The sequence below is a fragment of the Protopterus annectens genome, chromosome 13.part0 (genome assembly GCF_019279795.1).
Source record: "Protopterus annectens isolate FY-2018-M chromosome 13.part0, PAN1.0, whole genome shotgun sequence".
In the NCBI taxonomy this organism is placed as follows: Eukaryota; Metazoa; Chordata; order Ceratodontiformes; family Protopteridae; genus Protopterus; species Protopterus annectens.
In genome coordinates, this window is record NC_056747.1 from 1,358,565,652 (window position 1) to 1,358,593,453 (window position 27,802).

The following is a 27,802-nucleotide window of genomic DNA, read 5'->3' on the forward strand; positions in this document are numbered from 1 at the left end:
AAATAAACAGTTAGCCTGCCTGTCTCTCTCATCATTAGTACCTCACTCCTACTTCTCTCACAGCTGTAGCTCACTCATTCCCTGCTAAATAAACCATTAGCCTGCGTGTCGCTCTTGTCATTAGTACCTCACTCCTACTTCTCTCACAGCTGTAGCTCACTCATTCCCTGCTAAATAAACCATTAGCCTGCCTGTCGCTCTTATCATTAGTACCTCACTCCTACTTCTCTCACAGCTGTAGCTCACTCATTCCCTGCTAAATAAACCGTTAGCCTGCCTGTTGCTCTCATCATTAGTACCTCACTCCTACTTCTCTCACAGCTGTAGCTCACTCATTCCCTGTTAAATAAACCGTTAGCATGCCTGTCGTTCTCATCCTTAGTACCTCAGTCCTACTTCTCTCACAGCTATAGCTCACTCATTCCCTGCTAAATAAACCGTTAGCTTGCCTGTCGCTCTCATCATTAGTACCTCACTCCTACTTCTCTCACAGCTGTAGCTCACTCATTCCCTGCTAAATAAACCATTAGCCTGCCTGTTGCTCTCATCATTAGTACCTCACTCCTACTTCTCTCAGCTATAGCTCACTCATTCCCTGCTAAATAAACCGTTAGCCTGCCTGTCGCTCTCATCATTAGTGCCTCACTCCTACTTCTCTCACAGCTATAGCTCACTCATTCTCTGCTAAATAAACCATTAGCCTGCCTGTCGCTCTCATCATTAGTACCTCACTCCTACTTCTCTCACAGCTGTAGCTCACTAATTCCCTACTAAATAAACCATTAGCCTGCCTGTCGCTCTCATCATTAGTATCTCACTTCTACTTCTCTCACAGCTACAGATCACTCATTCCCTGCTAAATAAACCGTTAGCCTGCCTGTCGCTCTATCATTAGTACCTCACTCCTACTTCTCTCACAGCTGTAGCTCACTCATTCCCTTTTAAATAAACCGTTAGCCTGCCTGTCGCTCTCATCATTAGTACCTCACTCCTACTTATCTCACAGCTGTAGCTTACTCATTCCCTGCTAAATAAACTGTTAGCCTGCCTGTTGCTCTCATCATTAGTACCTCACTCCTACTTCTCTCACAGCTATAGCTCACTCATTCCCTGCTAAACCATTAGCCTGCCTGTCGGTCTCATCATTAGTACCTCACTCCTAATTCTCTCACAGCTGTAGCTCACTCAATCCCTGCTACATAAACCGTTAGCCTGCCTGTCGCTCTTGTCATTAGTACCTCACTCCTACTTCTATCACAGCTGTAGCTCACTCATTCCCTGCTAAATAAACCATTAGCCTGCCTGTTGCTCTCATCATTAGTACCTCACTCCTACTTCTCTCACAGCTGTAGCTCACTCATTCCCTGTTAAATAAACCGTTAGCATGCCTGTCGCTCTCATCATTAGTACCTCACTCCTACTTCTTTCACAGCTGTAGCTCACTCATTCCCTGCTAAATAAACTGTTAGCCTGCCTGTCACTCTCATCATTAGTACCTCACTCCTACTTCTCCCACAGCTACAGCTCACTCATTCCCTGCTAAATAAACCTTTAGCATGCCTGTCGCTCTCATCATTAGTACCTCACTCCTACTTCTCTCACAGCTACAGCTCACTCATTCCCTGCTAAATAAACCATAAGCCTGCCTGTTGCTCTCATCATTAGTACCTCACTCCCGCAGTTAGGACAGCTGTTTAATCTTAGCCTCACCTCAGGATACGTACCCAAGGAGTGGCGCACGGCGAGTGTGGTCCCACTTTACAAGGGCGGTGCCTCCACCGACCCTGGAAATTACCGTCCCATTAGCTTGACAAGCCTTATCTGCAAAGCCATGGAGAGGATCATAATGGAACTCATAAATAAAGACATAGGGAACTTGCAGACTTTGGATCCAACCCAGTTTGGCTTTGTCAAAGGCAGATCATGCCTTTTAAACTTGGTTGACTTTTTCGAGACAGTCACCAAGGCCATTGATGAGGGAAAGGCAGTCCATACAGCCTACCTCGACCTGGAAAAGGCCTTCGACACAATACCCCACTCGGGTATCATCGAAAAACTCATCAGCTTGAATGTAAACCCATACATCACAAGATGGGTTGCAAACTGGCTAAGTGACAGAACCCACAGGGCCAGAGTTGCTGGAGCCATGTCAGACTCAAAGCCTGTCACAAGTGGTGTCCCACAGCACTCAGTCCTGGGTCCACTCTTGTTCGGCATCTACTTTTCTGAAGTACAAGCAAACACAGGAGGGTTATGGCTGACAAAGTTTGCAGATGACTGCAAACTGGGCCATAGTCGAAAACACATCTGACACAGATATCCTTCAGAAGGGCCTCACAGAAACGGATAACTGGTGCCAGAGCCATGGCCTAAAGTTAAACGCCAAGAAATGCATAGTCATACCCTCGGGGAAAAACAAGGTTACCCCTAGCTACCATATAGGTGGCAATCCACTGAGCACAGAAGAAGTCATCAGGGATCTGGGGACCCAGGTTGACAGTAGCCTTTTGTTTGACACTCATGTTGCTAAAGTAGTTAGGAAAACCTTCTACATTGCCCACCTGATCATGAAGGGATTCACATCTAGATCAAGGGAGGTCATCGTCCCCCTGTACTCATCACTCATTAGACCTATGATTGAGTACAATGCCCCATTCCGAATGTATCTGACCCGACACCTGCAGCAGCTGGAAAGGCCCCAAAAGTTCCTCACCAAAAGGATAAAGGGTCTCAAAAATATGCCTTATGCTGCCCGACTGAAAGAACTCCAGCTCTATTCAGTCTCATACCGCTTGCTCAGAGGTGACCTGTGCCTGACATATAAGGCCATGTCAAACCCAGATTTGATGAATATGCTTCACCTCAAAAAATCTAGATCCCTCAGAACCACAAGGGCGGGAGACTTAAACCTTGACAGGGTTATTAATAGAACGTGCTGGAGGGACAGATTCATCACCCAGAGACTCCCTATGCTGTGGAACAAAATCCCAGTACATGTGAGGCAGAGCACCTCGCTGGCCTTGTTCAAGAGGAATCTTGACCAATGGATGGGAGATCGCAGATATACCCCAGGGATTACTTCAGTGTCACTGCTTCACAGAGGCACAGCAAAATAATAGGCATAGTTTTATTCAAACTAAAGGGGTGGCGAAAGCCACATAATTATGGGCTAGGCTTATAAATGCCCTTGGGCAGATAGCCTAGTATGAACCTATGAACCTATGAACCTATGAACTTCTCTCACAGCTACAGCTCACTCATTCCCTTCTAACTAAACCATTAGCCTGCCTGTCTCTCTCATCATTAGTACCTCACTCCTACTTCTCTCACAGCTACAACTCACTCATTCCCTGCTAAATAAACCATTAGCCTGCCTGTCGCTCTCATCATTAGTACCTCACTCCTACGTCTCTCACAGCTGTAGCTCACTCATTCCCTGCTAAATAAACCGTTAGCCTGCCTGTCGCTCTCATCATTTGTACCTCACTCCTACGTCTCTCACAGCTGTAGCTCACTCATTCCCTGCTAAATAAACCGTTAGCCTGCCTGTCGCTCTCATCATTAGTACCTCACTCCTACAACTCTCACAGCTGTAGCTCACTCATTCCCTGCTAAATAAACCGTTACCTGCCTGTTGCTCAAATCATTAGTACCTCACTCCTCTCACAGCTGTAGCTCACTCATTCCCTGCTAAATAAACCATTAGCCTGCCTGCCGCTCTCATTAGTACCTCACTCCTACTTCTCTCACAGCTGTAGCTCACTCATTCCCTGCTAAATAAACCGTTACCTGCCTGATGCTCAAATCATTAGTACCTCACTCCTCTCACAGCTGTAGCTTACTCATTCCCTGCTAAATAAACCATTAGCCTGCCTGTTGCTCTCATCATTAGTACCTCACTCCTCTCACAGCTGTAGCTCACTCATTCCCTGCTAAATAAACCATTAGCCTGCCTGTCGCTCTCATCATTAGCACCTCACTATACACCAGTTCGCCCACTCCGTAGCTCAGAGCATAACCTACTAGACATCTACAAACATAGCAAACATACTGGCAATCTCCTGTATAAACACAGTCTCCCACACCTGGAATAGGGTACCCCTTTATCAACGCAACATCACAAGTTGCACTTGTTTCAAATCTGAAGTTAAAAGACACCTCCTAAACTCCAAAACTTGCCCTTGCCATAATCCTCCTTCAGCTCAAACACCCCTTCCTGCCACAACTTCTACCAAATCTATGGCTTTCAACCTGTCAAAATCTTAAACTATTCACACTTCAATTTAACAATAAAGAATTATTTTTGAGTAAAACAAGTCAGTTAAAGTAGCTGTTAAACCCTACTATGCATGCAATTTGATTTCATCTGCCACCTCTAATGTAATAACCAACAGTGAACCAAGAATTTTAGCTCAAAAATTGATATTGTTACTCTGAATGTACCAGATTTCATGACTGTACATGATACTTGAACTAAGCTGTTAAACTGCATTTCTGCATATACTTGGTTCCATCTGTACCTTTTACTGTGTACTACAATCTGCTAATATTATTGTGTCACATTTTTATTATTTTTTTTTCTCTCTTCTCCATCTTTCTGAACAATGTTTCATTCTTATACATTTAATGTACTGTAATCTTTATATAAAAGTTTTGTTATTTCTGGGGCTTTTCTCCATGGTTCTCCACTGAAAACGGGCCAATGGCTCAGCTGGACTAACCCGGTTAACAAATGGCAAATAAATATAAATAATAAAATAAAATGCTTATAAACGGACTTTTTCCTCAGCCAGGCGTGCCTCTTAATAACAGACCCTGTGGCAGTTAACATATTTGATGCATCCAAAGCACTGTGGCCACATTTTAAGGAATGATTAGCAAACTGGGAGAAAAGAAACTGCACTGATCTAGCATTTCCTTCTGAATAGCCTTGTTTTCAGTCCCCTCAACTTCCTGTTTTATCTGATCCAGGAGGGATTCCTAATTCTGGATCCATCTGATTTCTAGTGCTCATTTGTCTTATGTGACTGTGATACTCGAGCACTCTGTAAAAGTCGTCAGTCTTCTAGGGGATATGGTGCTGGGAATCTAGCTGCAAGTTTGTATCAAAAACCACACCATCCAGCATCTCAAGTGCTGGAGGAGTAGCAAGAGGTTCAGGTTCTGGCAATCCAAAGCTGTCGGAACCCTTTCGTAGACAGAATATTCCTCAGCCTCTCAGTGAAAGGACTCCATCTTGTGAAGGGTGTCCCCAAATAAAACATCCTCAGGTGGTGAGGCAGAGGTCATTGTGTCTTCAGACTCAGAGTTGGCAAAGGACATGGAGAAAGCTGGTATATCAATTAAGGTGCTTAGCTCACAGACACGCTACAGGGTTTGATTTTCACCTCTGAATGGAAACTGCCAGGCTTAAAATGACACACAAGGGCAGCTAAGCTAGTACCTACCTAGGAACTAAATTATTACATGCCAACTCTTTTTCCTCAGAGTCTAAGGAATCAGAGGTTTCCTGGGGGGGAAATGCCCCTCTTTCTTTTACCAGGAGAGATTCCTGGTGCAGCACTATTTTAGGGTACTGCTGTCTGAATCTCATGAACTCCATGAGATCCTCAGCCAGCCTGACCAATTCCTATGGTTAGGTCCAGGAGGAATACGTTTTAGGCCCATGCATCTAAGGCTGGAACAAACCTACTTAACATCAGTATTAGAAGTCTATACAATAAGCTTCATGACCTACATGCCTGGATAGCACAACATTCACCCAACATTCTAGCCACTATTGAAACTTGGCTGAAACCTGACATCAGAAAGGAGTTAATCCTTCCTACATGTTGTAACACCTACAGAGCTGACAGTATTGACAAAATGCAAGAGGTGTGGCCATAAATCCCAACAAAAACAAACTTTCTCCCTACAACTCCACAAATCTCATGCTCATTAAAGCAGAACTTCTCATATCCATTCTCAGACTAACTCTCACAAAACAGCACTGCACTATATATTCCCCCAGGAAACAACCTTAACATAGCAGGGGACATCCTATTCTGGATTTCTGTAAATATAGACAATGTTTGTTTGTGTCTTTCGGCTTTTCCCGCTTAGGGGTCGCCACAGCAAAACTCCGGTCCGCTAATGATTGGCAGTAGATTTTTACGTGCTGGCTTGCAGGGGCCTAATGCAGAACCTTCAATGAAGGAATGCCCATTCACGCATGTCGCCACACAGAAGATGCTCTGAGAATCGAACGGGTAAAGTCTAACTGTGAGGCGACAACGCTACCGCAGCACCACCACCGCAGTAGAACCATTATATTCAGGGGCCTGAATACCAACTGGGACTCAGCCTATGACTCCCTCCTCTTCTATCAGAAGCCTCTATGGTTTCCAGCAACTCAATGAATCACCAACCAGAATAAACAAATCCAGTACTAGAGCATCAATCTGGACTGGATATTGGCAATAAAGCCCAGTAAGTTTTCAGACTCAAGCACATTCTGTGATACCCTGAGTGACCAACTTCCCAACTTTGCCAAAAGGCTACCTAACTATTAACCACATAAGAAAACTACCTAACTTAAAATAAACTATCTAACTTAAACAGAGAGCCCTTTTGGTCCATCCTGAAACAAATCAAATGGAACATTTTAAAATCTTTAATACTAAATGATGCTATTCTAGAATTCAGTTCTGAATGACCAACCTGCACTGCAACACAGAAAGGTTAAAAATAACCCTAGCACCCTGTCTTTCTGCAAACACCAGACCAATGAAGATTAAAAAAAGACAAAGCTTCGAAAGCCTGGCTACAGCATAAGCTTCAGCAAACTGATAAACAATTCAGGCAACTGTGAAACTTTGCAAAAATAGAAAATAAAAGTTGATAAAAAATGACTAAACTACCCTTCAAACAGCAGGGAAAAGCAACCACAACTACTACTGTCCTTCATTAACAACCTTCTTCTTAAACCCATCAAACCCATCACCAGGTGAATCTCCCACCAATATCGCCAACCAATTTAACATCACCTCACAAATATGGTTACTTCCCTAATAAATGACAATCACAACAAGGCTTTACTTCCCAATCAGCAAACTAACACACCTACTGAAACCTTTTTCAAACTTTTTCCCGTTTCCATCATCAGGAAATATTTTCAAAAACATCAAACCCACAACCATAGCTGTAGAAAGTGCCTCCCAAATGAATACTTAAAACTTTCTTACAAAGTCCTAACATATCCTGCTAAGATATTAATTAACAGACCCATCCAGGAAATCTATTTTCCTCTTCTCAGGTTAAAAGAAGATCCTATACACTGCATTTGCCCAACGGAGGAAACTCAACAAACTACTCGAAAAGTATAGACCTTTGGCCATTCTCTAACATTTCTCAAAAATTCTAGAACAAATATATACATACTGACCTACTACAATGTCCTGCTTGATAATCTCCTCTCACCAACTCACCGTGGCTTCCACACAAACCACAGTTCCACTGCTAAGCTATTTTAACACTATTAACCATAACTATAGTAAAGGAAACTTTGACTTGGCCCTATTTCTAGACCTGTCAAAAGTCTTAAACACGATATCTCATCAAAATTTACTCAGTAAAATTTATACTTTTGGTCTTACACAAACATCATTCAAATGGTTCCATGGTTATCTATCTATCTGAGAGCCCCAAGCAGTCAAATGGTACTATAATACTTGTCTTTCCATCCCGTCTCTGTTGGAGTCAATTAAGGATCAACACAAGGTCCTCTATTATTTAGTATTTTCATAAATGGTCTGCCATCAGCTGCTAAACACACCATCCTAATGCACTCTGATGTGTTCAGCCTCCAAGCTATTTATGTACAATAACATACCCAAGAATCTCTCTCCTTCACTGAAATATGGATTAACAGCTCACAATAAAAAGTAAACCAAAAAAAGATGAAACTACTACTTACCACAAAGACACACAGTCTGAATAAAACATAAATTTCAATCTCCTTATCAAACAATAATCCAAACTGCTTCTTGTCCTAATAGATTGTACTCTAAAGTTTGACCAACACATCCAGCAGTCAGTAAAAAAGTCAAAAACTTAGGCTTAATGCACAGAAAACACTACCTAACTGACTCCACCAAGAAGACCATGGCCACAGCATATTCATTACTCACCATTCTATATGCCTCCATAATCCTTATTAAGCTGCACAACACATTAATAACAAACTTTGAGGCAACTTACAATACAACAGCTAAGGTCATTACCATTTAGACACACAAATCACATTATTATACATGTCTGGCTTGAACTAAAAACTACCCCACTCACTCTCAGTTAGCAACAGCTCAAATGCACAGCCCTGCAATGTATCCTGCATATCTGTTCCCTACAATGAAGTCTTTGTTTCTATAACAAACCACTTCTTACCAAAAGCAAATCCCTAGATTCAGCAGGAGATGCTTTAGATTCAAATTACACTGCCAAAATATGAAATTCTCTCCCTTTTACGCTGACAGACACCTACTGTGCTCTTGGACGTTTTCTTGCTCCTCTCGTAGATGATTAGAACTACAGTATTTAATAAGCTACCACTATTAACCCCTCATGTTAATAAGACACCAACATAATCCCTATCCATCTTAATAATCCTCCAACATCACCACCACCTTAATAACACTCCAACATCACAACCTAGCCACCTTACTAACCCTCCAACATCACCACCTGTCTATCTTAATAACCCTCCAACATCACCCCTATCCACTTAAATAACCCTCCAACATCACAACCTATCCACCTTACTAACCCTCCAACATCACCACCAACTTGACAACACTCCAATATCACAACCTATCCACCTTAACAACCCTCCAACATCACCACCTATCCACCCTAATAACCCTCCAACATCACCACCACCTTAACAACCCTCCATCACCACCACTTTGATAACACTCCAACATCACTACCTATCCACCATAACAACCCTCCAACATCACCACCACCTGTCTACCTTAATAACTCTCCATCACCACCTAGCCACCTTAATACCTCTCTAACATCATCCCTACCCACCTTAATAACTCCCCAACATCATCACGTATCCACCTTAATAACCCTCCAACATCACCCCTATCCACCTTAATAACCCTCCAACATCATCACCACCTTAATAAACCTCCATCACCACCACCTTAATAACCATCCAACATCACCACCTATCCACCTTAATAGCCCTCCAACATCATCACCACCTTAATAAACCTCCATCACCACCACCTTAATAACCATCCAACATCACCACCTATCCACCTTAATAGCCCTCCAACATCATCACCACCTTAATAAACCTCCATCACCACCACCTTAATAACCATCCAACATCACCACCTATCCACCTTAATAGCCCTCCAACATCACCACCTTAATAACCCTACAACACCATCACTTTAGCAACACTCCAACAGCACCACCTATCCACCTTAATAGCCCTCCAACATCATCACCACCTTAATAACCCTCCAACATCACCACCTATCCACCATAACAACCCCCCAACATCACCACCACCTGTCTACCTTAATAACTCTCCATCACAACCTAGCCACCTTAATACCTCTCCAACATTACCACCTATCCACCACCTTAGTAACCCTCCAACATCACCCCATCCACCTTAATAACCCTACAACATCACCACTACCTTAATAACCGTCCAACATCACCACCATCTTAATAACACTCCAACATCACAACCTATCCACCTTAATAACCCTCCAACATCACCTATCCATCTTAATAAACCTCCATCACCATCACCTTAATAACCCTCCAAAACTACCACCACGTTAATAACCCTCCAACATCACGACCACCTTAATAACACTCCAACATCACAACCTATCCACCTTAATAACCCTCCAACATCACCTATCCATCTTAATAAACCTCCATCACCATCACCTTAATAACCCTCCAAAACTACCACCACGTTAATAACCCTCCAACATCACGACCACCTTAATAACACTCCAACATCACAACCTATCCACCTTAAGAACCCTCCAACTTCACCACCACCTTAATAACACTCCAGCATCAGTACATATACACCTTAACAACCCTCCAACATCACCACCTGTCTACCTTAATAACTCTTCAACATTACCTCCTAGCCACCTTAATACCTCTCTAACATCACCCCTACCCACCTTAATAACTCTCTAACATCACAACTTATCCACCATAACAACCATCCAACATCACCATCTGTCTACCTTAATAACTCTCCAGCATCACCACCTATCCACCTTAATAACCCTCCAACATCACCACCTATCCACCTTAATAACCCTCCAACATCACTACCTATCCACCATAACAACCCTCCAACATCACCATCTGTCTACCTTAATAACTCTCCATCACAACCTAGCCACCTTAATAACTCTCCAACATTACCACCTATCCACCACCTTAGTAACCCTCCAACATCACCCCATCCACCTTAATAACCCTACAACATCACCACTACCTTAATAACCGTCCAACATCACCACCATCTTAATAACACTCCAACATCACAACCTATCCACCTTAATAACCCTCCAACATCACCTATCCATCTTAATAAACCTCCATCACCATCACCTTAATAACCCTTCAAAACTACCACCATGTTAATAACCCTCCAACATCACGACCACCTTAATAACACTCCAACATCACAACCTATCCACCTTAAGAACCCTCCAACTTCACCACCACCTTAATAACACTCCAGCATCAGTACATATACACCTTAACAACCCTCCAACATCACCACCTGTCTACCTTAATAACTCTCCAACATTACCTCCTAGCCACCTTAATACCTCTCTAACATCACCCCTACCCACCTTAATAACTCTCTAACATCACAACTTATCCACATAACAACCATCCAACATCACCATCTGTCTACCTTAATAACTCTCCAGCATCACCACCTATCCACCTTAATAACCCTCCAACATCACCACCTATCCACCTTAATAACCCTCCAACATCACTACCTATCCACCATAACAACCCCCCAACATCACCACCACCTGTCTACCTTAATAACTCTCCATCACAACCTAGCCACCTTAATACCTCTCCAACATTACCACCTATCCACCACCTTAGTAACCCTCCAACATCACCCCATCCACCTTAATAACCCTACAACATCACCACTACCTTAATAACCGTCCAACATCACCACCATCTTAATAACACTCCAACATCACAACCTATCCACCTTAATAACCCTCCAACATCACCTATCCATCTTAATAAACCTCCATCACCATCACCTTAATAACCCTCCAAAACTACCACCACGTTAATAACCCTCCAACATCACGACCACCTTAATAACACTCCAACATCACAACCTATCCACCTTAATAACCCTCCAACATCACCTATCCATCTTAATAAACCTCCATCACCATCACCTTAATAACCCTCCAAAACTACCACCACGTTAATAACCCTCCAACATCACGACCACCTTAATAACACTCCAACATCACAACCTATCCACCTTAAGAACCCTCCAACTTCACCACCACCTTAATAACACTCCAGCATCAGTACATATACACCTTAACAACCCTCCAACATCACCACCTGTCTACCTTAATAACTCTCCAACATTACCTCCTAGCCACCTTAATACCTCTCTAACATCACCCCTACCCACCTTAATAACTCTCTAACATCACAACTTATCCACCATAACAACCATCCAACATCACCATCTGTCTACCTTAATAACTCTCCAGCATCACCACCTATCCACCTTAATAACCCTCCAACATCACCACCTATCCACCTTAATAACCCTCCAACATCACTACCTATCCACCATAACAACCCTCCAACATCACCATCTGTCTACCTTAATAACTCTCCATCACAACCTAGCCACCTTAATAACTCTCCAACATTACCACCTATCCACCACCTTAGTAACCCTCCAACATCACCCCATCCACCTTAATAACCCTACAACATCACCACTACCTTAATAACCGTCCAACATCACCACCATCTTAATAACACTCCAACATCACAACCTATCCACCTTAATAACCCTCCAACATCACCTATCCATCTTAATAAACCTCCATCACCATCACCTTAATAACCCTCCAAAACTACCACCACGTTAATAACCCTCCAACATCGCGACCACCTTAATAACACTCCAACATCACAACCTATCCACCTTAAGAACCCTCCAACTTCACCACCACCTTAATAACACTCCAGCATCAGTACATATACACCTTAACAACCCTCCAACATCACCACCTGTCTACCTTAATAACTCTCCAACATTACCTCCTAGCCACCTTAATACCTCTCTAACATCACCCCTACCCACCTTAATAACTCTCTAACATCACAACTTATCCACCATAACAACCATCCAACATCACCATCTGTCTACCTTAATAACTCTCCAGCATCACCACCTATCCACCTTAATAACCTCCAACATCACCACCTATCCACCTTAATAACCCTCCAACATCACTACCTATCCACCATAACAACCCTCCAACATCACCATCTGTCTACCTTAATAACTCTCCATCACAACCTAGCCACCTTAATAACTCTCCAACATTACCACCTATCCACCACCTTAGTAACCCTCCAACATCACCCCATCCACCTTAATAACCCTACAACATCACCACTACCTTAATAACCGTCCAACATCACCACCATCTTAATAACACTCCAACATCACAACCTATCCACCTTAATAACCCTCCAACATCACCTATCCATCTTAATAAACCTCCATCACCATCACCTTAATAACCCTCCAAAACTACCACCACGTTAATAACCCTCCAACATCACGACCACCTTAATAACACTCCAACATCACAACCTATCCACCTTAAGAACCCTCCAACTTCACCACCACCCTAATAACACTCCAGCATCAGTACATATACACCTTAACAACCCTCCAACATCACCACCTGTCTACCTTAATAACTCTCCAACATTACCTCCTAGCCACCTTAATACCTCTCTAACATCACCCCTACCCACCTTAATAACTCTCTAACATCACAACTTATCCACCATAACAACCATCCAACATCACCATCTGTCTACCTTAATAACTCTCCAGCATCACCACCTATCCACCTTAATAACCCTCCAACATCACCACCTATCCACCTTAATAACCTTCCAACATCACCCCTATCCACCTTAGTAAACCTCCAACATCACTACCTATCCACCTTAATAACCCTCCATCACCCCTACCCACCTTAATAACTCTCCAACATTACCTCCTAGCCACCCTAATACCTCTCTAACATCATCCCTACCCACCTTAATAACTCTCCAACATCACCACTTATCCACCTTAATAACCCTCCAACATCATCACCACCTTAATAACCCTCCATCACCACCACCTTAATAACCCTCCATCACCACCACCTTAATAACCCTCCAACATCACCCCTATCCACCTTAATAACCCTCCAACATCATCACCACCTTAATAACCCCCCATCACCACCACCTTAATAACCATCCAACATCACCACCTATCCACCTTAATAGCCCTCCAACATCATCACCACCTTAATAACCCTCCATCACCACCACCTTAATAACCCTCCATCACCACCACCTTAATAACCCTCCAACATCACCACCTATCCACCTTAATAGCCCTCCAACATCATCACCACCTTAATAACCCTCCATCACCACCTTAATAACCCTCCATCACCACCACCTTAATAACCCTCCAACATCACCCCTATCCACCTTAATAACCCTCCAACATCATCACCACCTTAATAACCCTCCATCACCACCACCTTAATAACTCTCCATCACCACCACCTTAATAACCCTCCAACATCACCCCTATCCACCTTAATAACCCTCCAACATCATCACCACCTTAATAACCCTCCATCACCACCACCTTAATAACCCTCCATCACCACCACCTTAATAACCCTCCAACATCACCCCTATCCACCTTAATAACCCTCCAACATTATCACCACCTTAATAACCCTCCATCACCACCACCTTAATAACCCTCCATCACCACCACCTTAATAACCCTCCAACATCACCCCTATCCATCTTAATAACCCTCCAACATCATCACCACCTTAATAACCCTCCATCACCACCACCTTAATAACCCTCCAACATCACCCCTATCCACCTTAATAACCCTCCAACATCATCACCACCTTAATAACCCTCCATCACCACCACCTTAATAACCCTCCATCACCACCACCTTAATAACCCTCCAACATCACCCCTATCCACCTTAATAACCCTCCAACATCATCACCACCTTAATAACCCTCCATCACCACCACCTTAATAACCCTCCATCACCACCACCTTAATAACCCTCCAACATCACCACCTATCCACCTTAATAGCCCTCCAACATCACCAGCACCTTAATAATCCTCCATCACCACCACCTTAATAACACTCCAACATCACAACATATCCATCTTAATAACCCTCCAACACCACCACCTATCCACCTTAATAACCCTCCAACATCATTCCTATCCACCTTAATAACCCTCCAACATCACCACCACCTTAATAACCCTCCATCACAACCTATCCACCTTAATAATCATCCAACATCACCACCTATCCACCTTAGTAACCCTCCTACATCACCAACACCTTAATAACACTCCAACATCACAACCTGTCCAACTTAATAACCCTCAAACATCACCACCTATCCACCTAAATAACCCTCCAACATCACCCAATCCACATTAATAACCCTGCAACATCACCATCACCTTAATAATCCTGTAACATCACCATCACTTTAATAACCCTGCAACATCACCACCACCTTAATAACCCTCCATCACCCCTATCCACCTTAATAACCCTCCAACATCATCACCTACCACCTTAATAACCCTCCAACATCACCAATTAGCCACCTTAATAACCCTCCAACATCACCCCTATCCACCTTAATAACCCTGCAACATCACCACCACCTTAATAACCCTCCAACACCACCACCTATCCATCTTAATAACCCTCCAACATCACCACCACCTTAATACTCCTCCAACATCACCACTACCTTAATAACCCTCCAACATCACAACCTATCCAACTTAATAACCCTCCAACATCACCACCTATCCACCTTAATAACCCTCCAGCATCATCCCTATCCACCTTAATAACCCTCCAACATCACCACCAACTTAATAACCCTCCAACATCACAACCTATCCACCTTAATAAGCATTCAACATCACCACCTATCCACCTTAATAACCCTCCTACATCACCCATATCCACCTTAATAACCCTCCGACATCACCACCACCTTAATAACACTCCAACATCACAACCTATCCACCTTAATAACCCTCCAACATCATCACCTATCCACCTTAATAACCCTCCAACATCACCACCTATCAACATTAATAACTCCTAACATCACCACATAGCACTTAATAACCCTGTCACATCACCATGTAGCCACCATAATAATGCTCCAACATCATGCCCTACACACTTTAATAACCCTCCATCACACCTATCCACCTTAATAACCCCCCAACATCACCAACTATCCACCTTAATAACCCCCCAACATCACCACCTATCCACCTTAATAACCCCTGACATCATCAGCTATCTGCCTTAATAACCCTCCAACATCACCCCTATACATCCTAATAACCCTCCAACATCATCCCCTATCCACCTTAATAACCCTCCTACATCACCCCTATCCACCTTAATAACCCTCCAACATCACCACCTATCAACCGTAATAACCCCTGACATCATCAGCTATCTGCCTTAATAACCCTCCAACATCACCCCTATACATCCTAATAACCCTCCAACATCATCCCCTATCCACCTTAATAACCCTCCTACATCACCCCTATCCACCTTAATAACCCTCCTACATCACCACCCCCTTAACCCTCTAACATCATCATCCATCGCCCTGCACATAAGCAGTCTCCCAACAACTGTCTGAATTTAACTCCCTCACATACTTTCAAAGATTCATCTACTTTATAAAAATATTTCTCTACATTCACTGAGCTCAACACCAGTAAATACTCTATGACAGGTCAAACAAAACTCCTCTATTTATTCTAAAATAGGTGTAACGAAACTCTCCATAACTCTGTGAAGATTCGCCATCTCCATAACCCTATGATGACCCACTCTCACTACTTCTTGCTCTCTTTTGTCCAGCTACAATATTGCTTTACTTTACTTACTACTTTAGGTTGGCATAACCTCTAAAGAATCCTAGGACAACCACACAAATGGTCACTTTTACTCCTTGCTAGTTTACTGGACATAAATGACTATTTTTCTTTCCTCACCTGCTGCAACACTGCTACGACTCTAGAAAATCAATTTTGACTACCCTTACTGCTGTAATAATTCTATCCTATTGACAGCTGTTATCTGTAATATGAGTCCAACTGCTTACACTTTATATTACTCTGTAATTCCATCTGTTTGTAAACTCGGATTATATAGAGCAGTGTAACTTTCTACAAAATTATTTTTCTTTCATGTATTTCTAACGTTGGAGCTTTTCTCCTTTGGCTTCCACCCATTAAACCAAATCAATCAATCAATAATTAAATAAATAAATAGAAGTGGATGAAAACTTATGTGGCAATATGTAAGTAGGCAACAGTGAAAGTTCTACTATGAATTACATCTTCATGTGAAGCAGATGGGGACACAAATACTATACCTGTTTAAAGAGTGAAAAGGTGAGGTTAAAAAGGCAAATGTGAGGCTGTAGATAAATGTATCAGGGACGACTTGGGGTGAGGTGACCAAAAAGGCCTCGAATAAGATTTGGTAACAGATAACAGTCACTCCCACTCTGCAGAAAAACAGCCTGTGTGTGATTAGTTTGCGTTGCGGACAGTTACTTACCATAGTACCTGATGGCTGGCTTTTACCGTCTTTGTAAAATGTCAGAATCTGACCTTCGAGCACTGTCCATGATGTGCTCCAGTTCTTCCTGTTGAAATAAAATATGAAAACAGTGCATATCAAAACAAACTGTCCCAACATGTATGTATCAGTGTAATCAAAACTGGACTTTTAATAGGGACAGGGACAAAGAAGTATACTAGGAAAGCGGTCACAAGGACCATAACATGCCTAAAGCAGACAAATGTAGAACTTCTTGACTACCTTTTCAAGCATTTAATAGTACTCGCCTCCCAAATCAAGCAGGGTCATACATGATAACCCTGGAATTAATTGGTGTCTACCCATCCAGTAAACATTAATTTTCTGCATACCTATGTAACATTCAACACATACCATCAAAGGAAAGGCAAAAAATTTGGATTAGCGTTAGGTAAACATAATTTAGGTTAGCTTGCTCTGTGCTTTGTACTCTGCATTAAGTTACAACTGAAAATCAATATGATATCACTGCATACCTTCTCAGACGCAAAACTGTCCCTTTCTTAGATGGTCTTTGTTCCTCAGTCTTTTTAATACAGTAAAAGTCCATATTTTTTTATTTCTTGTTTGACTCTAACAAAACCCTGACTCAAAGACTAAATCAATGAGGCCATAGGCCATCATTTCAAGTGATAAAACAGACTTCATATCACTAACAGGGTCTCTAGCAGGGGTCTCTGTTAAACATTTGTACTTGAAAAGTTATTAAATTATTTCCTTAGATGTAGTGCCATTGGATTCTGTTAAGATGCAGGGACTGGTCTAAAATTCTGTATTTTGTTCTGAATATTCATTTTCTTCTCTGTCTCTGAGTTGGACTGCAGTAACATTTTGGAGAACCTTCCATTTGCTGAAGCAAAGTGAGTAGAGTGTGTGACGCCCATGGGGGCTCCTGTCATGTCTGAGATCGCAAGCAGTTCACCTAATCTGCCCCCTTCTGGGGGTGGTGTAACATTAGTACTAACCAAACATGCCTGTCTGAGTCAGCCTTTTATATGGAGTCTGGAAGGCTTTTGAAGTTCTGCAAGATTCTCTTTTTTAATAAGAGTGTTGCACTCTCTTCAGTTATGAATTGCATTAGTCATTTAAAAGTGTCACTCTTTTATATTTGCTTTTCATTTCAAAATGTTCCAAAATTTGTCCTTGACTAATTTTGCATTGAGGGGGTTGCCTGTGTAGTTCGAACTGAAAGACAAAGAACCTAAGCAGAGAAATAATAATTACAGTTAATTAACTTCATGAATGGCATAAGCTTGTAAGAAATACCAGAATCTACCCACTGCAATACTGCAACGTGACAAAGGAACACTAAATCAATACAAGTCCTGATGTACCACTGTCATGTGCCAGGCAGGATGGGGCAGGAAATGGTAGGTTTAATCGAAATCGTACAGCAGGTGATTCCAGAGTGCTGACCACCTGACTCTCTAATCCCAGAATTGAACAGTGACACAGCAGTCATCCAGTTTCCTCTCATCTATCATACTCAAAACCCTTGTTTTGTATTGGGGTTCTGTGACCAATTGGCACGTTTTAGTTTACTCGTAACTACAGCTGAACTCTTCACTCACTGTTAAATTGCTCAGAGTCCTCAGCTAGTAAAATAAAACGTCCATCACTCCTGATTCACCCCTTATCCTCCCTACACACACCAAACCTTGTGTTCTTAATCCTTAACATCTATACTCAGGGAAGCTGGTACACAACAACTTGCAAATTACTCCGTTTACTAACTTGACGACTTTTCTCATTACATATTACAGAATAACTCGGTTTTTGCACTCATGCTTGTGCACGTGTGTATATACATTGTTATGTATTCTTGGGCTTTTCTGTGACTGCAGTTAAATGTAAAAAGCTAAACCAAACAAGGTTCTCTTAGTAACAGATCTTTTACTGTCAACAAAGGATATACAGGATAGGGAAGCAATCTGCCTCAATACGTAAACTGCAGTATATTTTCAAACCTAAATATAATGTTAAATGCAATAATAAAGCTCTCCAGTGGAACCCCAGTATTAACGGACTGTATGACAGAAAGACAATAATGTAATGCTGTAATAAAACCCCCGTCCTCCTACCTCAAGACCACAATGAAACATACCAGTAAGACAAAACAAAGCCAGTAATATGAAACACTCCAGTAAGACCAAACACTCCAGTAAGCAACTTAGGAGGACTATTAGAAATAGGTTCAAGGTTCATAGGTTCATACTAGGCTATCTGCCCTAGGGCATTTACAAGCCTATCCAGTGTGTGTTTGGCTTTCGTCACCCATTTTAAATGAATTTTGCTATGCCCTTTTTCGAGGTTAGTATACTGTGCCCCTGTCTAACAGTGACACAGAAGTGATACCCGGAGTAAATCTACGATCTCCCATCCACTCATCAAAATTCCTCTTGAAGAGAGTCAATGAGGGACTCTGCCTAACCTGGACTGGGATTTTATTCCAGAGTAAGGGAGCCTCTGGGTTATGAATCTGTCCCTCCAGCATGCCCTATTTATTTCAGTGCTGAGGTTCAAGTCTCTCGAGCGTGTAGCTCGATTGGATTTGGATTTTCTGAGGTGCAGCATGTCCATTAATTCCGGGTTGGACATGGCTTTATACATCAGGCACAGATCGCCTCTGAGCAGGCGGTATGCCACTGAGTAGAGCTGGAGTTTCTTTAACCGGGCAGCATATGGCATCTGTTTGAGCCCTTTGATCCTCTTGGTGAGGTAATTTTGGGGTCTTTCCAGTTGCTGCAGGTAAAGCAGAGTATGAGCTTAATGTCACTAGAGATACCAAAGGAAACAACAAACCTTTCTTCAGGTATATCAGCAAATTAAGGAAAAATGACCCGCAGTGCATTGAGCTCATCCATAACATTAGCACACATTCTGATTTCAAGGATACTGGCAATAAATTAGCATATAACTTTAGTGCTAACGTTTACCCACCTACACAAGTTGTCCCCACTATCCTTGAAATTTTACTTTCCCTTAAATCACCTTGAAAAAACACTTAGAATCCCCTCTGAAGTCTGAAAATATTGCATTAATGGGACCAGACAACATAGCAGGCTGCATTCACATTACAGCCCAGTATGCACTATCCTAGCTTGTACATAATGCATTAATGGGACCAGACAACATGCCAGGCTGCATTCACATTACAGCCCAGTAAGCAGTACCCCAGTTTGTACTTCATCTCTTTCTCAGTCTATCCACAGGGTTTGGGCCTGCTGCCTGGAGAACAGCCAGTATGACTACCTTGCACAAGAGCGTCTCTTTCTGTTCTACAGACTGGAGTAATTACAGGCCCATCAGCCTCACCAAATTTATGTGCAAAGCCAAGGAATGTATCATAGCAGAACTCATTTATGCAGGCACGGGCAATCTAAATGATCTAGACTCTAATCTGTATGGTTTTGTACTGGGCAGGTCATATCTCCTGAACCTAGTAAGCTTCTTTGAAAGGGTTAAGGAGATTGTGGGCAATGGTCACTTCATGCACACTGCTTATCTCGACCTTGCAAAGGCTTTTGATAGTTTCCCATGCTGGCATTTCTGAAAAACAAAACCAACTTCATGTAAATCCCTATGTTGTTCACTGGACTGCAAATTGGCTGTATAACAGATCTCTCTTACAGGCCTTAAATCCATTAACTATTTTGATAAATTAGCACACGCAGTAACCTACAGTCTGCTACAAGGTGTCACATGTCTTGCCTTTTGAGTCATGAAAGGCCCAGCCCTATTTGACCTTCTGTTTCTTTGCAAAATCAGTGGCTCAAAAAACACCCACACTAGCAGGCTAAATCTACAATAACAGACAAACAAGACAAGACTCACTGGAGAGATAGGTTAATAAGTCAATGCACTCCGAACCTGTAGAATAAGTTAATAAGTCAATGCACTCCTAACCTGTAGAATAAGTTAATAAGTCAATGCACTCCGAACCTGTAGAATAAGTTAATAAGTCAATGCACTCCTAACCTGTAGAATAAGTTAATAAGTCAATGCACTCCGAACCTGTAGAATAAGTTAATAAGTCAATGCACTCCTAACCTGTAGAATAAGTTAATAAGTCAATGCACTCCGAACCTGTAGAATAAGTTAATAAGTCAATGCACTCCTAACCTGTAGAATAAGTTAATAAGTCAATGCACTCCTAACCTGTAGAATAAGTTAATAAATCAATGCACTCCTAACCTGTAGAATAAGTTAATAAGTCAATGCACTCCTAACCTGTAGAATAAGTTAATAAGTCAATGCACTCCTAACCTGTAGAATAAGTTAATAAGTCAATGCACTCCTAACCTGTAGAATAAGTTAATAAGTCAATGCACTCCTAACCTGTAGAATAAGTTAATAAGTCAATGCACTCCTAACCTGTAGAATAAGTTAATAAGTCAATGCACTCCTAACCTGTAGAATAAGTTAATATGTCAATGCACTCCTAACCTGTAGAATAAGTTAATAAGTCAATGCACTCCGAACCTGTAGAATAAGTTAATAAGTCAATGCACTCCTAACCTGTAGAATAAGTTAATAAGTCAATGCACTCCGAACCTGTAGAATAAGTTAATAAGTCAATGCACTCCTAACCTGTAGAATAAGTTAATAAGTCAATGCACTCCGAACCTGTAGAATAAGTTAATAAGTCAATGCACTCCTAACCTGTAGAATAAGTTAATAAGTCAATGCACTCCTAACCTGTAGAATAAGTTAATAACTCAATGTACTACTAACCTGTAGAATAAGTTAATAACTCAATGTACTACTAACCTGTAGAATAAGTTAATAACTCAATGTACTACTAACCTGTAGAATAAGTTAATAAGTCAATGCACTCCTAACCTGTAGAATAGGTTAATAAGTCAATGCACTCCTAACCTGTAGAATAGGTTAATAAGTCAATGCACTCCTAACCTGTAGAATAAGTTAATAAGTCAATGCACTCCTAACCTGTAGAATAAGTTAATAAGTCAATGCACTCCTAACCTGTAGAATAAGTTAATAAGTCAATGCACTCCTAACCTGTAGAATAAGTTAATAAGTCAATGTACTACTAACCGCTGGAATAAGTTAATAAGTCAATGCACTCCTAACCTGTAGAATAAGTTAATAAGTCAATGCACTCCTAACCTGTAGAATAAGTTAATAAGTCAATGCACTCCTAACCTGTAGAATAAGTTAATAAGTCAATGCACTCCTAACCTGTAGAATAAGTTAATAAGTCAATGTACTACTAACCGCTGGAATAAGTTAATAAGTCAATGCACTCCTAACCTGTAGAATAAGTTAATAAGTCAATGCACTCCTAACCTGTAGAATAAGTTAATAAGTCAATGCACTCCTAACCTGCAGAATAAGTTAATAAGTCAATGCACTCCTAACCTGTAGAATAAGTTAATAAGTCAATGCACTCCTAACCTGTAGAATAAGTTAATAAGTCAATGCACTCCTAACCTGTAGAATAAGTTAATAAGTCAATGCACTCCTAACCTGTAGAATAAGTTAATAAGTCAATGCACTCCTAACCTGTAGAATAAGTTAATAAGTCAATGCACTCCTAACCTGTAGAATAAGTTAATAAGTCAATGCACTCCTAACCTGTAGAATAAGTTAATAAGTCAATGTACTACTAACCGCTGGAATAAGTTAATAAGTCAATGCACTCCTAACCTGTAGAATAAGTTAATAAGTCAATGCACTCCTAACCTGTAGAATAAGTTAATAAGTCAATGCACTCCTAACCTGCAGAATAAGTTAATAAGTCAATGCACTCCTAACCTGTAGAATAAGTTAATAAGTCAATGCACTCCTAACCTGTAGAATAAGTTAATAAGTCAATGCACTCCTAACCTGTAGAATAAGTTAATAAGTCAATGCACTCCTAACCTGTAGAATAAGTTAATATGTCAATGTACTACTAACCTGTAGAATAAGTTAATAAGTCAATGCACTCCTAACCTGTAGAATAAGTTAATAAGTCAATGCACTCCTAACCTGTAGAATAAGTTAATAACTCAATGTACTACTAACCTGTAGAATAAGTTAATAACTCAATGTACTACTAACCTGTAGAATAAGTTAATAACTCAATGTACTACTAACCTGTAGAATAAGTTAATAAGTCAATGCACTCCTAACCTGTAGAATAGGTTAATAAGTCAATGCACTCCTAACCTGTAGAATAGGTTAATAAGTCAATGCACTCCTAAGCTGTAGAATAAGTTAATAAGTCAATGCACTCCTAACCTGTAGAATAAGTTAATAAGTCAATGCACTCCTAACCTGTAGAATAAGTTAATAAGTCAATGTACTACTAACCGCTGGAATAAGTTAATAAGTCAATGCACTCCTAACCTGTAGAATAAGTTAATAAGTCAATGCACTCCTAACCTGTAGAATAAGTTAATAAGTCAATGCACTCCTAACCTGCAGAATAAGTTAATAAGTCAATGCACTCCTAACCTGTAGAATAAGTTAATAAGTCAATGCACTCCTAACCTGTAGAATAAGTTAATAAGTCAATGCACTCCTAACCTGTAGAATAAGTTAATAAGTCAATGCACTCCTAACCTGTAGAATAAGTTAATATGTCAATGTACTACTAACCTGTAGAATAAGTTAATAAGTCAATGCACTCCTAACCTGTAGAATAAGTTAATAAGTCAATGCACTCCTAACCTGTAGAATAAGTTAATAACTCAATGTACTACTAACCTGTAGAATAAGTTAATAACTCAATGTACTACTAACCTGTAGAATAAGTTAATAACTCAATGTACTACTAACCTGTAGAATAAGTTAATAAGTCAATGCACTCCTAACCTGTAGAATAGGTTAATAAGTCAATGCACTCCTAACCTGTAGAATAGGTTAATAAGTCAATGCACTCCTAACCTGTAGAATAAGTTAATAAGTCAATGCACTCCGAACCTGTAGAATAAGTTAATAAGTCAATGCACTCCTAACCTGTAGAATAAGTTAATAAGTCAATGCACTCCTAACCTGTAGAATAAGTTAATAAGTCAATGCACTCCTAACCTGTAGAATAAGTTAATAAGTCAATGTACTACTAACCGCTGGAATAAGTTAATAAGTCAATGCACTCCTAACCTGTAGAATAAGTTAATAAGTCAATGCACTCCTAACCTGTAGAATAAGTTAATAAGTCAATGCACTCCTAACCTGCAGAATAAGTTAATAAGTCAATGCACTCCTAACCTGTAGAATAAGTTAATAAGTCAATGCACTCCTAACCTGTAGAATAAGTTAATAAGTCAATGCACTCCTAACCTGTAGAATAAGTTAATAAGTCAATGCACTCCTAACCTGTAGAATAAGTTAATAAGTCAATGCACTCCTAACCTGTAGAATAAGTTAATATGTCAATGCACTCCTAACCTGTAGAATAAGTTAATAAGTCAATGCACTCCTAACCTGTAGAATAAGTTAATAAGTCAATGCACTCCTAACCTGTAGAATAAGTTAATAAGTCAATGCACTCCTAACCTGTAGAATAAGTTAATATGTCAATGTACTACTAACCTGTAGAATAAGTTAATAACTCAATGTACTACTAACCTGTAGAATAAGTTAATAAGTCAATGCACTCCTAACCTGTAGAATAAGTTAATAAGTCAATGCACTCCTAACCTGTAGAATAAGTTAATAAGTCAATGCACTCCTAACCTGTAGAATAAGTTAATAAGTCAATGCACTCCTAACCTGTAGAATAAGTTAATATGTCAATGTACTACTAACCTGTAGAATAAGTTAATAAGTCAATGCACTCCTAACCTGTAGAATAAGTTAATAAGTCAATGCACTCCTAACCTGTAGAATAAGTTAATAAGTCAATGCACTCCTAACCTGTAGAATAAGTTAATAAGTCAATGCACTCCTAACCTGTAGAATAAGTTAATAAGTCAATGCACTCCTAACCTGTAGAATAAGTTAATAAGTCAATGCACTCTAACCTGTAGAATAAGTTAATAAGTCAATGCACTCCTAACCTGTAGAATAAGTTAATAAGTCAATGCACTCCTAACCTGTAGAATAAGTTAATATGTCAATGTACTACTAACCTGTAGAATAAGTTAATAAGTCAATGCACTCCTAACCTGTAGAATAAGTTAATAAGTCAATGCACTCCTAACCTGTAGAATAAGTTAATAAGTCAATGCACTCCTAACCTGTAGAATAAGTTAATAAGTCAATGCACTCCTAACCTGTAGAATAAGTTAATAAGTCAATGCACTCCTAACCTGTAGAATAAGTTAATAAGTCAATGCACTCCTAACCTGTAGAATAAGTTAATAAGTCAATGCACTCCTAACCTGTAGAATAAGTTAATAAGTCAATGCACTCCTAACCTGTAGAATAAGTTAATAAGTCAATGCACTCCTAACCTGTAGAATAAGTTAATAAGTCAATGCACTCCTAACCTGTAGAATAAGTTAATAAGTCAATGTACTACTAACCGCTGGAATAAGTTAATAAGTCAATGCACTCCTAACCTGTAGAATAAGTTAATAAGTCAATGCACTCCTAACCTGTAGAATAAGTTAATAAGTCAATGCACTCCTAACCTGCAGAATAAGTTAATAAGTCAATGCACTCTAACCTGTAGAATAAGTTAATAAGTCAATGCACTCCTAACCTGTAGAATAAGTTAATAAGTCAATGCACTCCTAACCTGTAGAATAAGTTAATAAGTCAATGCACTCCTAACCTGTAGAATAAGTTAATATGTCAATGCACTCCTAACCTGTAGAATAAGTTAATAAGTCAATGCACTCCTAACCTGTAGAATAAGTTAATAAGTCAATGCACTCCTAACCTGTAGGATAAGTTAATAAGTCAATGCACTCCTAACCTGTAGAATAAGTTAATATGTCAATGTACTACTAACCTGTAGAATAAGTTAATAACTCAATGTACTACTAACCTGTAGAATAAGTTAATAAGTCAACGCACTCCTAACCTGTAGAATAAGTTAATAAGTCAATGCACTCCTAACCTGTAGAATAAGTTAATAAGTCAATGCACTCCTAACCTGTAGAATAAGTTAATAAGTCAATGCACTCCTAACCTGTAGAATAAGTTAATATGTCAATGTACTACTAACCTGTAGAATAAGTTAATAAGTCAATGCACTCCTAACCTGTAGAATAAGTTAATAAGTCAATGCACTCCTAACCTGTAGAATAAGTTAATAACTCAATGTACTACTAACCTGTAGAATAAGTTAATAACTCAATGTACTACTAACCTGTAGAATAAGTTAATAACTCAATGTACTACTAACCTGTAGAATAAGTTAATAAGTCAATGCACTCCTAACCTGTAGAATAGGTTAATAAGTCAATGCACTCCTAACCTGTAGAATAGGTTAATAAGTCAATGCACTCCTAACCTGTAGAATAAGTTAATAAGTCAATGCACTCCGAACCTGTAGAATAAGTTAATAAGTCAATGCACTCCTAACCTGTAGAATAAGTTAATAAGTCAATGCACTCCTAACCTGTAGAATAAGTTAATAAGTCAATGCACTCCTAACCTGTAGAATAAGTTAATAAGTCAATGTACTACTAACCGCTGGAATAAGTTAATAAGTCAATGCACTCCTAACCTGTAGAATAAGTTAATAAGTCAATGCACTCCTAACCTGTAGAATAAGTTAATAAGTCAATGCACTCCTAACCTGCAGAATAAGTTAATAAGTCAATGCACTCCTAACCTGTAGAATAAGTTAATAAGTCAATGCACTCCTAACCTGTAGAATAAGTTAATAAGTCAATGCACTCCTAACCTGTAGAATAAGTTAATAAGTCAATGCACTCCTAACCTGTAGAATAAGTTAATAAGTCAATGCACTCCTAACCTGTAGAATAAGTTAATATGTCAATGCACTCCTAACCTGTAGAATAAGTTAATAAGTCAATGCACTCCTAACCTGTAGAATAAGTTAATAAGTCAATGCACTCCTAACCTGTAGAATAAGTTAATAAGTCAATGCACTCCTAACCTGTAGAATAAGTTAATATGTCAATGTACTACTAACCTGTAGAATAAGTTAATAACTCAATGTACTACTAACCTGTAGAATAAGTTAATAAGTCAATGCACTCCTAACCTGTAGAATAAGTTAATAAGTCAATGCACTCCTAACCTGTAGAATAAGTTAATAAGTCAATGCACTCCTAACCTGTAGAATAAGTTAGTAAGTCAATGCACTCCTAACCTGTAGAATAAGTTAATATGTCAATGTACTACTAACCTGTAGAATAAGTTAAGTCAATGCACTCCTAACCTGTAGAATAAGTTAATAAGTCAATGCACTCCTAACCTGTAGAATAAGTTAATAAGTCAATGCACTCCTAACCTGTAGAATAAGTTAATAAGTCAATGCACTCCTAACCTGTAGAATAAGTTAATAAGTCAATGCACTCCTAACCTGTAGAATAAGTTAATAAGTCAATGCACTCCTAACCTGTAGAATAAGTTAATAAGTCAATGCACTCCTAACCTGTAGAATAAGTTAATAAGTCAATGCACTCCTAACCTGTAGAATAAGTTAATATGTCAATGTACTACTAACCTGTAGAATAAGTTAATAAGTCAATGCACTCTAACCTGTAGAATAAGTTAATAAGTCAATGCACTCCTAACCTGTAGAATAAGTTAATAAGTCAATGCACTCCTAACCTGTAGAATAAGTTAATAAGTCAATGCACTCCTA

The 27,802-nt window shown here is 40.0% G+C and overlaps 1 protein-coding gene across 5 annotated transcripts in view; it reads right to left on the reverse strand.

The window, feature by feature from the left end:
• The window catches only part of ARHGAP27 (Rho GTPase activating protein 27), a 1,395,760-nt gene that overhangs the window by 225,308 nt on the left and 1,142,650 nt on the right, over positions 1–27,802 (reverse strand). For all 5 annotated transcript variants that reach the window (XM_044055389.1, XM_044055387.1, XM_044055388.1 and 2 more), the window contains one exon: positions 17,023–17,110. In XM_044055389.1, the coding sequence (XP_043911324.1) occupies positions 17,023–17,110 (88 nt within the window). The remainder of the gene's footprint in view (positions 1–17,022; positions 17,111–27,802) is intronic.